The sequence below is a fragment of the Andrena cerasifolii genome, chromosome 5 (assembly GCF_050908995.1).
Source record: "Andrena cerasifolii isolate SP2316 chromosome 5, iyAndCera1_principal, whole genome shotgun sequence".
Lineage (NCBI taxonomy): Eukaryota > Metazoa > Arthropoda > Insecta > Hymenoptera > Andrenidae > Andrena > Andrena cerasifolii.
Window position 1 is genome coordinate 16,860,560 of NC_135122.1, and position 12,997 is coordinate 16,873,556.

Genomic DNA, 12,997 nt, shown 5'->3' on the forward strand with positions numbered 1-12,997 from the left:
GCGAAACCCGCGTGCACTCCACTCGAGCGCAAATAGCCATTAAATTCGAGCCGTTTACGCGCCCTGCGAGCGACTATACAATTTCCCCGTCTATTTCACCGTGGGCAGATTCATCGTCTCCGTCAGCCTCTCCTTGGTCGCCCTCGTCGCCCGACACCACCGCCGTTCCCTTCTTTTTCCCACCGGTTGGCCGCGGACGCGTGCATGTGGCTGGGCGGCGGCGTAAAAGGCTAGAATTTCTGTTCAAACATCTGCGAGGCAGCGCTGCCGGGCATCCGAGCCCTTCTAAAGCCTCATACAAATTCATGGCGGGGTAGTCTGACCATTTCGCCGTTCCCTAAGTTTTCCACGGCGATACCTGTGCACACACTGCGTGGGTGCGTTCAAACGCCTCCGCGTACGTTCCGGTAACGTTATCCCGCGGCCCCGGGGCCATTTGTTCAGCGGCAAGCCGCGACGCCTTTAAACCGCTGAGGATTAATCGCGATTACGTAGGTTTTTACGCCTGCCACGCTAGTGGAACGAGAGAAAACTGCATTTCCTTTCGTCTCCAGTGATACTACTTCACACGATCATTGACATGATCACTGCATTGCTGTATAAAAAAAATGAAAAGGTTTCACAGATTGTGTTATTAAATATGTACAAAAATATATTAAGTAAGTTTAAAAGAGAAATTTGTTTTATTTACTTTAAAATAATCGTTTTTGATTAAGTTATTTAATTAACACAAGTTTTCATGACGCCTAGGAAATGATGCCAACTTTTAGGGTCTTTCACCCCACTGTGCGGCGTGTGTACACGCGCCTGGAGTACTCGCTCCGGTTGAGTGGAATGTGGACAAGCTTCCAGCGGGGAGACAGGATTTAGGTGATAAGTGGAGCGGGTCTGGCTATGGTCAGACGCGAGGAAATCCCGTTCGGTGGAATCTCCAGTTGTGTTCTGCTTGAAGAAATGCAATCAGTGGGGGTGAAAGGTTGAAAGTACTCGTTGATAACGTGTTCTGGTGTGGTATAGTCTCGCGGTGATAATATTGCATTCCGTACAGAAGAAACCCGTTTCTAGAATCAACTTTCGCTCACCGTAAGTGGAAGGTGACCGACTGTGGTCAGACGCGAATGAGAATCGTTTCGAGGAGGCTCAGACACGATTGCACTTTTAGATAGGCTACGATTAAGTCTCATGGCCAGTCTTTTGCTTGTACGCTACACTTTTTCGGCCTACAACGTTTCAGTACAGTCCGAGCGAAGCTGCATTATTTATTCTACAAGTCGAACAGGCTCCAATACCCTGCGGTACTCTTTCGCGCGACACACTGGCTGTTCCGATAATGAAGTTCCGGCCTGCAGTCGTTCGTCATGTAGCGTAAAAATTTCACTGAAACTCTTCCTTCGAAACGGCTATCAGCGACGACCAGCGCGATGTATCGATTTGCATTTGGGCTTTGAACGCAGTCGCTCCCTAAACACACTCCTGTGCTATCAATAGACGAATACATTAATCGGGGATGAAGCGATACCGAAATGAATTTACATCGGGAGTCGGCCGATGCCGGATAAAATTGCTCGGCGCGCGTGTTATTCTCGAGGATTCGATAAACGCTAGTCGAGTCACACGTCTCTGGGAACGTTCATCTGGACGCAAATGCTAAGTAGCGCAGTATCCGCGGCTGCTGAGTGTTGGTGCCGCGCGAGATTCATATCTATCGCCATATCTTTTACAACTATTTATTAATCAGTGTGAAAATTTGTGAAAATCTTCCTTGTATATTACGGAACACCTCTTTTTTTGGAAGTTGTATATACCTCAAAATTGCATCGATGTTTTTAATCGGCGAATGTTGAAAAACATGGGTTCTGCCAGGTATTACTGTTTTGATGAAATATTATTACATTTTTTAATATAAGGATTCTGTATACACACTTTACTGCTTCGTTAGAGTTTTCTGAAGTTATGTTTTAAGTTTCACAACGATCCGTTAATATTTACTCAAATTGTCGCAATTTATGTTTAAAGAAATATTGACGTCGGACGCAGAAAAATTTTCTGTTTATAATTTTTATCTCGAATAGTAATGTTTGGATAAAAAGAACTGTAAATAGAAAAAAATTGTGCCCTGACGAGCCTTACAACTCTGTATTTCTTAAAATCAAGTTTATCAACATTTAATATTCCAATCTTAGCGTTTCGAATAAAATCGTTTTAAAAAAACCAACATAGAAGTGTTTAAGAAGACGCCTACGATCTTTTGCGCCATTCGCTCGCGTCGCACAAAGTAATTCGAGTCGATCTACTGGCTCAGATTCGTTGATCCACGGAATCTTCAACGTCACGCGATACACTCGCTTTTCCGAAGCGACCGGTTTATCCATTGCCCCGGGTCCGCCACTTTTATCGCCGCGAAAAAAGTGCTGCCAGCCACGGCGATACTTTGCCCAAGCTGTAGACAGGGATTGACTGGTGACGAACGTCGTGAAACTCGACGGCGAATGTTATCTCGCGGCAGCTGGCGGCTGGGAGCCTCCCGAAAATTCAGCCGGGTCCCTCTCAATAATTCGTGGGCATCGATCGGCTGCCTTGGCGGACGGCAACGTCCCGGCGAGTGCCACCGTGTCGTACACGCGGAAAGGCAGCTTGGCAGGGCATGTGTCTCGTGAAAGAAACATCGCCGTCCCCCGCCGCTCTAATGGCCGACGGGGTTAATCGCGACTAGGAGGCGAGTAAAGCCGGAATAAACCCGCGGTAAAAGATTTATGAACGGCCCCGCGTGAAAAGAGGAGATTGCTGATTCGGTCGCGCGATTCCCACCGTCCGCCCTGGGATTCGTCTGGCTCCGTGATTGTTTTCCAAAGAGGGTCCGCCGATCGACCGACGCGTTGCAGATGATCCGAGGATTCACGGGTAAAAGAAGAATTATCCGATTGTTGGACGTGGTCCTTTGTTCGCGGGGCTTCCAGCGGAAACTAGAGAAAAAGGAAGGCCCTTCTGTCCCAAGTTACGACTTTCCACGGGGGGGGATGATGATTCGAGTTTATGTAAAATTGAAGGGACCCGGTGCGAAGATTTATGGTCGCTAACAAGCTACGCGGAAGAGGGCTGCAGCGGATATTGTCTCTCCATCTCGGAAAGGGTCCTCCTCTTTCTTAATTTATCGACTTCCTCCTAGGGTCTCTCATTAATTATTTTCGCGGATGAACGTCGCGAGGAACCGAAGTCGCTTGGCAGCGTGGTAATCCCCGGGGAAATGTTTTTTCAACCTCTCCTTCTCATCCATGCCTTGTCACGGACAGCAAGAGGTCCAGGGAGCAGTGTATTCTAATAATACTTGATGCGCCAGCTTAGAAAAGCACGAGTCCGCGCGCTGGCGAGACTCGCGAGGGAAGATCCCGAACCCGAGGATTCAAAAAATTCTGAAACTTTGTGAATATGTAGGGGATTTCCTTCTGATTACAACGCTATTTTTGTTTGCTGCCCAAGTTCACTCGAAGCGGGTGAAATTAGCCCCTGAAAATTCAGCTACTTTCCGATTTTGTGTTATAACTCGGGAACTGTAAGAGATAGAAAAAAAGTTTCGAGACAAAAGTTACTTCTTTTAATTAGATATATCATTTGGTAAAAAAATTATTTTACAGTTCACGAGTTATAACAGAAAATAACCGGATTTTCAGGGGTCAATTACACCCTCTTAGAGTGAATTTGAGCAGCAAACAAAAATTCCGTTGTAATCAGGAGGAAATTCCCTACAAACTCACAAAGTTTCAGAATTTTTTGAATTTCCGGGTTCGGCATGTTTCCTCGTCAGTGGAAAGTAGAACGACTCTGTCTCTGGTCAGACAGGCAGTCGCTACGCGATGCAGGGCCAATTTCGAATAGGATTTAGTCAGAGTGCTTCTGAAACGAAAACAATTCCCTTCTACTTTCCTTCCCACGAACACGTGACTCTGCTGTTGCCTACCTATACTAATTTCGGTCAAGCGTTCCAAGAACACTCTGTACACGAAGCAATCACCTCCGCGAGGAGCACGTGATCGGCTGGCATCCTTGGGGAATAAAAGAACCCACTTTATTCCCCCGCTTCCAGCGACGCGATTTTTCTTCCCTTAATGAACGCGCTTCCTTCCGGACAAAGAACTCATTAATTAGAACGCCCCTCCCTGCGAATACATATTTATGAAACGAAGCTAATTTCCGCCCCCCCCCCTCGAATAGCAATTAAACTTATTATATCACTACGCGCGTTCCCTAACCCGTAAAATGACATATCCGACGGGTCGAAAGACGCGAACGCGGACGTCGTACACGCGAACAACGGCGCGGCGGTGTTCGAGCTAATGAACGAGGCGAAAGAACAAAACGAGCTTCCTTTTTGTTCCTCCGCGGGGCGAGCGCGGAGAAAGAAGGATCCATTTCCCTCGCAGCTGCGACGGCAATAATAATAATAATAATTACGAACCATTTCGCCGCTGGCAGCTCTTTGTAACCGAGTATCATCGCCCCCACCCCCCCTCGCTGCTTCTCTGTTTCCATTCTCCCAGCGCTTCCTCGGCCCTCTGTCACTTTTATTTCCCGAATCGGAAGACGACGCCAAACGGTGGCTCACGAATCGTCTCTTCGACTAGCTCGACGTTAATACCTCTGGAACTCGTCGATTCGATCCACGAACAGTTCGGAATCGCGGCACGTCAGTTTCCTGGCGATTTCGAGGGTTGAAAGGCGGCTTAACGACGGGGAACGCCGACAGACAATTTTGATATTCATCCCGAACGCAACTTGGCCCGCCTTATTTTTTCCCCTCGCCACATTTTACTGTCGCAATTTTCCCGCCAACTTTTACACCGCCGATAACGTTTTACACAGCAGCCGGCCGTCGCTCGAGCGGCAGTCGGTGGGAGACTAGAAAGGGGTAGTTACGATATATCGCGCGGTGGCTATTTCTACCATTTTAAGGAAGCATTTCCAAATTTGCTCAGCAGATAGTCTACTGTTAAAGATCAGAACCAACGGCTCCTGCTATGCCTCGAGTTTCGTTTCAACGTCACCTAAAAAAGAGAAACGAGAAAAAAAACGGACGCCGTTGTTGTCAAAGCACTGTGCATGAGAATAAAAAGGGAACGCGAGAATTCGTTCGGTAGATTGATACGCGCTTCGTGTCCGCCCGCACGCTTTTTGTGAACCAGCCCTTCCTTTTTTTTTTATTTACCCTCCCTTTCCCACAGCGCCCACCCCCCTCCCTGCCGAAAAAAAGGGTTTTCATTTAACCGAGAAAGTTTGGCCGATAAAACCGGGCCCCAGCGGGGCTTCCCTCTTCGGCCGGTTCTGTTTATACGTTTATGTCGGGCGCCCGTGCTGTTTGTTTGTTCCCGCTTGTACTGTATTTGCGCCGCACGACCGGGCCGAATCAATTTCTGCTTTTGGTTTCAGTGCCCCTGTACGATGGCGAGCAATTAAACTTCACGAGGATCACGCGCACCGAAATGGGCGCGTATCTCTGCATCGCGACCAACGGCGTGCCGCCGACAGTCAGCAAGCGGATCATCGTCGACGTCGAATGTGAGTGGATTTCAAGATACCGCGCCGTATCATCATCGCGCGCGAATGGAAGGGCCTCGTGTATCCGTTGATAGGCCTCGCATTTTTAATCTCCCGCTGCCGCGAGTATTCCCGGATAAAAGTGTTCCCTAGGTGGATGCCGCGGGAAACTGGAGCGGTTGCGGTGGGAGGGCGGAATGAAAAATAAGGTAATCGACGGAGATGGAGAAGCGGGAAAATACCGAGGAACGGCGATCTCGCTTTCCTTTTTTTTTTTTTCACTTTCGCAGAGATGCTGTTGTAGGATGCAGTGTAATCAACGGAATTTCTGAAAGCTACGCATGGCAGGACTTCTGTTTCATTTATCTGCGATATACTTGCGAGGACCAGATTTGATAGTATCTGTAGGCAGTGGCGGATTGGCCAGGGTGTCAGCTTGCCTGATGGCAAGTGGGTAGGGAATTCAATACCGGGATCCCGGCTGTTTTTTGGATTTTAAAACTCCCGGGATTTGATGTATCAAGTTATAATTTATCCCGAGAATTTCGAGAATTTTTAAAAGCATAAATTACTTTATGAACAACTGAAAAATATGAAAATGGAATCCAAAAAACAGCCGGGATCACGGGATTGAATTCCCTACAAGTGGGCCCCCGTAAACATCAGAGAATATGTTCAAAATGCTAATGACCTTTTAGTAACTTGAAAATAGAATACAAGTTCCAGTATTACTGTAAGCAACTAAAGTTTACGTTGTATTAATATTTTAATAAAAAAATTTAACGGGTCATTCTACTCTCATTGACCCGAAAATTGAGGTATTTAAACAAAAAATCTCAGTTAATACAGTATATAATGAAATAAATCTTTCTGGTCCTTATTAACCCTTCGGTGACACACCTACTTTTTCGATCAACTTTGACATACCTGGGTGGATCACACCCAGAGGAATTTTTGAACGACTGCCGTTCTCATCTGAAGAATCCTGTCGTTATGAAAAAAATCATGGGATATTTTCAAGGTCTGTAGAATGTATTCCAATAGATTTTTTATTGAAATTTTATCATAGTTTTTGTGGAAAAATAGTAGATTACCATATGTCGAAAAAAAACGGAAAAAATCTTCAAAAAATTGTAACTTTTACAAATTTCAATATTAGAAGCTAAAAATCTGCAGAGTTGTTACTCAGATATAATATTTTGAGAAAAAAAATAGTTTATAAGTCAGCTTTGGAGAAAAGGTATTTATTTTGCATATAGAAGGTACAGAAGTGTCAAAATCAGCTTATAGGTGGCTCACATCCAGACTGTCAATGAAGGGTTAAGTTGTCTAAATAATAGACAAAAAAAATTGAAAAGAATTTTTTTTAATTTTTTATAGCTTCAATGTGGCACCACAAATAAAAAAAATTATGTTAACCGATTTTATTTAAAGTGCACTAAAAATTAAAAAAAACAACAATCCATTTCTTGTACCCAATTTCAATGGTGTTTATACTTTAAATAAAATTGTGGAGCAGGATATCTCACAACAAATTCATTTCGACGCTTGGTTCTGTATTAAATTGATTCATATTCTGTTATGAAATATCCTGCTCCATGATTTTGTTTAAAGTGAAAAACATCATCGGAATTGGATACAAGAAATGAATTGTTTTTTAATTTTTAGTGCATTTTAAATAAAATCGTTCAACATAAATATTTTTTTATATATGTTATTTTTATTTACGTTTTAGTGTCTAAGTTTTGATTTGTGGTTATATGCTGATTTCAAGTCGTTTGGATTCGTGGTTATGGGTTATATTTATTGATGACTGGGTAATTTTTCCACCCCCTCGTGGTTAATTTTTTTTTCAAATATTGTACTGCCATCCAAACTCCGCGCGCCTGCAAAGTTTCAAGACAATTGGATAGTTAGAAGTTGGTTAAATTTGAGTTGCCAGATTTGAACCAAACATACAAACATACAAACTTACAAACAGAGGATCGAAGCTGAAAAAAAATCGTTTAAAAAGCGGTATGTACGTGGCGCAGGTGGTTTCCCCACTCAGGCTTATCGGAAACAAAAAACTCGAACACATTCTGAATCCGTATGTATGAGTGTCGCTATCGCCCGTAGCTCAATTAACAATTTTTGTCGAAAAATAACAAAAAGCCAGCGGTTCAGAAAAAAGTTTGACAAAACACCTTTTTGCTCGGTTAAAATAGCCTCATAGTTGAGGTTGGGCCTTCTTTGTCTCCTGGCAAACAATATATTTACACGTATTGGGTAATAGTCTTCCTCTCTTGCTGCTACCACACGTCCTACCCTCCTAACTATCTTTATAAAGACAATTGAAGCTAACTCAGCGATAACGCTGAGTATCATAGCACTGTTTCCTGCAGCAACAGCCGTGCAAGTAGACAAGACGAGCAATGGTCAGACGCGCGAGCCAAGCGGCGCTCCCCATACTCGTAACGCGACGAATCTCGAAAACCGCCTTCGTCCAAACCGAAGCTTTGCACCGCGAAATGTTGTTTCACACTTTCGCTCTATTCTTTCACGAAGAACCGCCCCCATTTACCGCGACCCAACCCTGCTGGCTGATCCGTCTCCAACAAGTTCATCCTGAGACCTAACATTCCAGCTGGCCTATCGGGGCGGACGGAGGGAAGGAGACCACCCCCGAAGCACAATAAAATCCATCACCCTGTCCGCTAAATGTATGGCACGCCGAGCAGGTTAAAGTTCACGGGTGAGCCGCTGCAAGCGCGATTCGAAACAAGACGGCCGTTCTTCGACGGGGTATTGTTTAAATTTCATTTCACGAATTGCCGGGGCGCGCCTGTAGGTGTCCGGCGATAGCGAAGGGAGGCAGATGCGCCGTTAGGAAAACCCGAGGGAAATACCGGTAGGTCGAGGCGCGAGCGCGCGCGCGGGCGCGGGTCATTTCTCCCTTTTATGCGTTCCATTCGTTCGTGTCACTCGCCGTTGGCCGTGTGGGTGCGTAACGCGAGCACGGGAGCCGGGGTGGTCACGGGACAGGCTCTGTCCTTTGAATATTTAGAAGGGCGCGGACATATTTTATTTACAGCGGCGCGGAAAACACTGCCTTCCGCCTCGCCCTCGGAACACCTCGCTCCGAGGCACTTTTGCCCTTGTTCCTGCGACGCCCCTGAATAATTTTTATCCGCTCCCCAGATGTCCCACTTTATACGAGCTTCTTCATCTCTGAATATTTATCGCGCGCCCTCGCTCAGCCGCGCCGGATTCCGCGTGCAGTGGCTCTTGATTTTTCACCCGGAACCGCGTCGATGAACGGCCCGCGCGATGCGCTTTCGCGTTACAATGAAAACGCGATAGCCGCGCACTGGGTAACGGAGGATCGGCCAGGAACGTTTGTGCCGGCACCGCAAAGAGACACGTTCGACGCTCGAGGGGTGAAATTCGATTTTGTCGGTTTCCGCGCGACCGTGGTCCACGGCTATTCCGTTTGGGAATGAAGATCGAATTATTCTCTGTAACTAACAACCGCCATCGTGCTCCTTTCTTCCGGACGATTTAGCCCCGGTCGGCTGCCCTCCGAGGAAACGTCCGGAGGAATATTCCGTGCGCTTGCTACATGGATTTTATCCCTGTCACTTTGCCCGCTCGAGTGCGTTCCGCTCGCAGTCTTTGGCCAACGGCGTGACGCAAACAGAGGCAAGTTACTGGGGGCCAGAGCGCCCGCGTTCGGTGAATTCAGAGTCAAATAAGGGACAGGGGATTCTTCGTTTCCGTAAAGATCCATGGACACAGCGGCTCCGTTGCTTTCGATGTTTGTTCCGCAGGAAAGAATACCGTCGCTAAGGAAGCTTCTGGAGAGCCCTCCCCGAGATTCCGTTGACCCAAGTCCTTTGGTTACTCGATTCCCTCGAGTAGATCGGTACCCGTAAATACTAGAAGAAGGAGGCGCACCTGGGATCCGCAAGAAAACCACTCGTCCAATTTGCAGGGGACGGAGTATCGAAATTGTTCTTCCATACGTGAATTCCATAAGCGAAATGCTTAGACATCTGAAGAGAGAAAAGGTCCTCCATCGAGATGTCCTCGCAGGCTAACAGATATCCCCCGATCCTGCCGCTTAATGCTCACCGAAACCTCCAGAGAGACATTATACAAATTCTAGCCAAGCTTGGACAGGCCAAAGTGACAGAATAAACGATTCGAGTATTCCTGAGGCACCGTTCCAAGTTCCCATTCAATCCATCTGCTATCTTTTCCCGCAATAGATATCACTGTCCAGGAAATACCAATAAAGGGAACTGCAATCGAATCCTCCTTCAACCGTAACGTCGCTGTCAATTATTTTTCTAAGGGAGCTTAGAAGATGAACCCGCCGAGCTCCGTGCTGGAAGAATTTCAATTCCAGCTGATAATCGGAATAGTTGCAATCACGATTAATTAATCAGGCTAACGCGAGCGTCGCTAATCCAGCAAGAATGGGGTGCAGCGGCTAAGGGGATGGGGGTCATAATTCAACGCGTCCTCTCGCGAGAACGTGCCTCATCAAGGACGTTGATGAGCCGTGCACAATTCAGCAGCTTGACCTTTTCTGTTCTCCCGAGTCGCTTCTCCTTCCTTTTTCCCGATAGAAGACGCGGGGTGCACGGTTCGAAGGATCCGATTAGTTTTGTTGCTCGACAACTGTGAACCCGAGGAGCGCGTCCCTCCGCGGGGTAATTAATGGCACGGTACACGGAATTCGGATAATTAAGACGCTGTTCGAGAGGGTAGACCTTTTGAGAACCGACGAGTTCGATCCGCTGGAGAACAGGCCCGGCGGTTGCTTTTTCCGCAACCTTTCTTTCAACCTACTTTGCCGCCAGCTGTGTCGAGGACTTAGCCTGCGAGCTTGACGAAGATAGAGCGATAGGGAGTTTTAAGGCTTCTCGTTGTCGACGGCACGATGACTGTTCCTCGACTGTCAAACTGGAGGACAGCAGGAGAATTCGAGAATTAGTTAGGACCTGGATGAGTGACACGTCCATGGAGGCATTCACGCAGTACCTGTGCGCTTAGATTAATTCGTACCGCGAGTTCGCGCGAAGGAGAAGGGCCCTCGGCGGCCAGGATGAAGGAGATCCGATGGATGGAAGACGTGGATAGACTCTATGGTGGGGAATCGTGGAGAAGTATGCGTTAATTAGGGTCAGCGCCGGCAATTTGTGGATTTGTGGCGAGCCCGATGCGTACCGCCGATGGCTGCCCACGAGAGATAGTTGCAGCGCCGCGCGCGCCGTGTTATTCGTCTACGGTTAACCCCGTTCATTTGCCAGTACTCTTCTCTAACCTAGGGGTAGGCCTGTGTTTTTCCGCGGTTAATGGCTCGAAAGCAGCGAACTCGCGACGACCGTGTTAATTAATCGTTAATCCCTCAATATTGATTACCTACTCGCCGAGGACTTGGCAACTTCTCTCGGAACCAGGTCAACCCCCATTAAGTTGCCCTAACAAGCTCGCCCGGTCGCGTGTCATTTCCCTATCGACGAGATTCTTCGAGAACAGAGCCGAAAGCCCTCGCAGGAAAAAATCCTCCGATTCGACTTCAGCCTCCCCCGGTTAATTGCCCCCTCTGCTTCCTAATCCAAAAGCTTCCCGTGACCGCGGCGAAGTTTCCGGAGTGGCTCTGTTTATTCCAGCCGAATTAAACTGCAGACGCCGCCGCGCTGGTTATTTTCCACGGGTGCCAGATATCCGGGACGGTATTTACATTTGATCAATTCCGGGCGAACGAGAGGACGCACGCCGCCGTGCTCCTCGCGTCTTCCTTCGCTGCCTGGAAAGAAACTTGCATCGGGGAAAGTTTTTCACCTGGAACCCTGCTTGGTAGTCGTCGCCGGGCTCACGAGTCAGAAAATTGTCCCGAAGCAACTCTATTTGCCCCCTCCCTCCCGGGGGAAACAGGACGGAGACGGGAAGATGGCGCGATTATGTTAAACGACGCCCCCGCGTTATTGTAGTTGGCCAACTCTTCGTTTCGTTCCGCCCGCGGATTCCTGGCGGTCGCATTAATTTTTCCATCGTCGCTGATCGAACTTTAAAGCGAGTATCTGCCTCCGGGTCCGACGAATTCCTTCGTCGACGCAGCAATCCCGCGATCGAAGGACGAAGGAATCGAGCGAGGCTATTCGGCGCGGGGGATGGTAACAAGGCCAACGCGTGGCGTCGTTCTCGTGCCCAACCACAGCCCCTCCGTTTGAACGGCAACTCGCGGAGCTGCCACTTGTTCCGGTTAAATTAAATCAGAAACACTTGGTAATTTTCCGCGTCGTAACAGCCGGCTCGAGTCCGCGTTTGATCCGTTCGCTTCGCGACAGTTTGCCGGCGAGATGGAAAGTTGTTGATAGCTAGGCGCAGTTGGCAACTGTGAGGGGAACGAAGGCGCGATGCTAATGCGGGATATTATCTTGTTTGAGTGTTAACCTTCCGGGAGGTGGAGCGACGATCGATTCGCTTCATTGTTGACATGCTACACGCCGGGAAAACTATTTCGCAAAGGGCGTTGCGGCGCAACCGAAACTGTTTTGTTTCGAGCACCAGGTAGTGCTGTGTGTTCCGATTATGTTGGAAGAGGACGATAGTGTCGCGGCTGCCGGCCGTTCTTCCGCTGTTTCATATAAACATTGTAAGCCTACGTGCGAAGGCGTTCTCCTACCACTAGGGATTGCAAATCGGTAAATCGGTTTGAATTTTTTTTCACTGATAACGTAGTAGATGTCCACGGAATTATGCGCTATATATATGCGCTACATTGCTATATATACAATTTTTACCGGTAAATCGCCAAATTTTTACCGGGAATTTGATAAATTACGTATTTCTCGATATTTACCGGTAAATTACGTATTTCTCGATATTTACCGGTAGATCTTGAGAAATACGTATTTCTCGATATTTGCCGGTAGATCGCGAGAAATAGTAGCGCATATATGTACCGCATAATTCCGTCGATATCTACTACGTTATCAGTGAAAAAAAGCATCAAACCGATTTACCGATTTACCGGTTTGCAATCCCTACCTACCACCGACATTCCTCATGTACGTTAGGTGAAAACTAACCAATCAGATTGGACTAGCGTCAGCAATTTTTCGGTGGAACAACACCGACCAGCAGATAGCTTTGTGAGCTCGATCGAGAAACACGACAGCATATTTCATTTTCTATTAAATCTACATAGTTCAAAGTGGTTATATTATTTCCGCAAGTTGCATTCTTTACGCATCACACTCTCAACCCAATTACAATTTTGAGTGTGAGTTCAGATATCGCTCCTAAGGCAAGCGCGAGCATATCCGTGACGGAACAAAAGGCATTTGCCTCTATTTAGAGAAGCATATGTTCAAGTTCGTTCGTCAGGATCGATTTAAATCTGCCAGCTCCTTGATAAGAAACTAAGTCGTGTAATTTGATGAAGATACACGAGGTTCCTTAATTCGCTGCTCCC

General features: G+C 47.2%; 1 protein-coding gene across 4 annotated transcripts in view; it reads left to right on the forward strand.

Annotated features, from left to right (window-relative positions):
- Positions 1 to 12,997, forward strand: part of LOC143368874 (lachesin) — a 288,084-nt gene that overhangs the window by 225,675 nt on the left and 49,412 nt on the right. For all 4 annotated transcript variants that reach the window (XM_076812073.1, XM_076812076.1, XM_076812074.1 and 1 more), the window contains one exon: positions 5,422 to 5,550. In XM_076812073.1, coding sequence (XP_076668188.1) covers positions 5,422 to 5,550 — 129 coding nt within the window. The remainder of the gene's footprint in view (positions 1 to 5,421; positions 5,551 to 12,997) is intronic.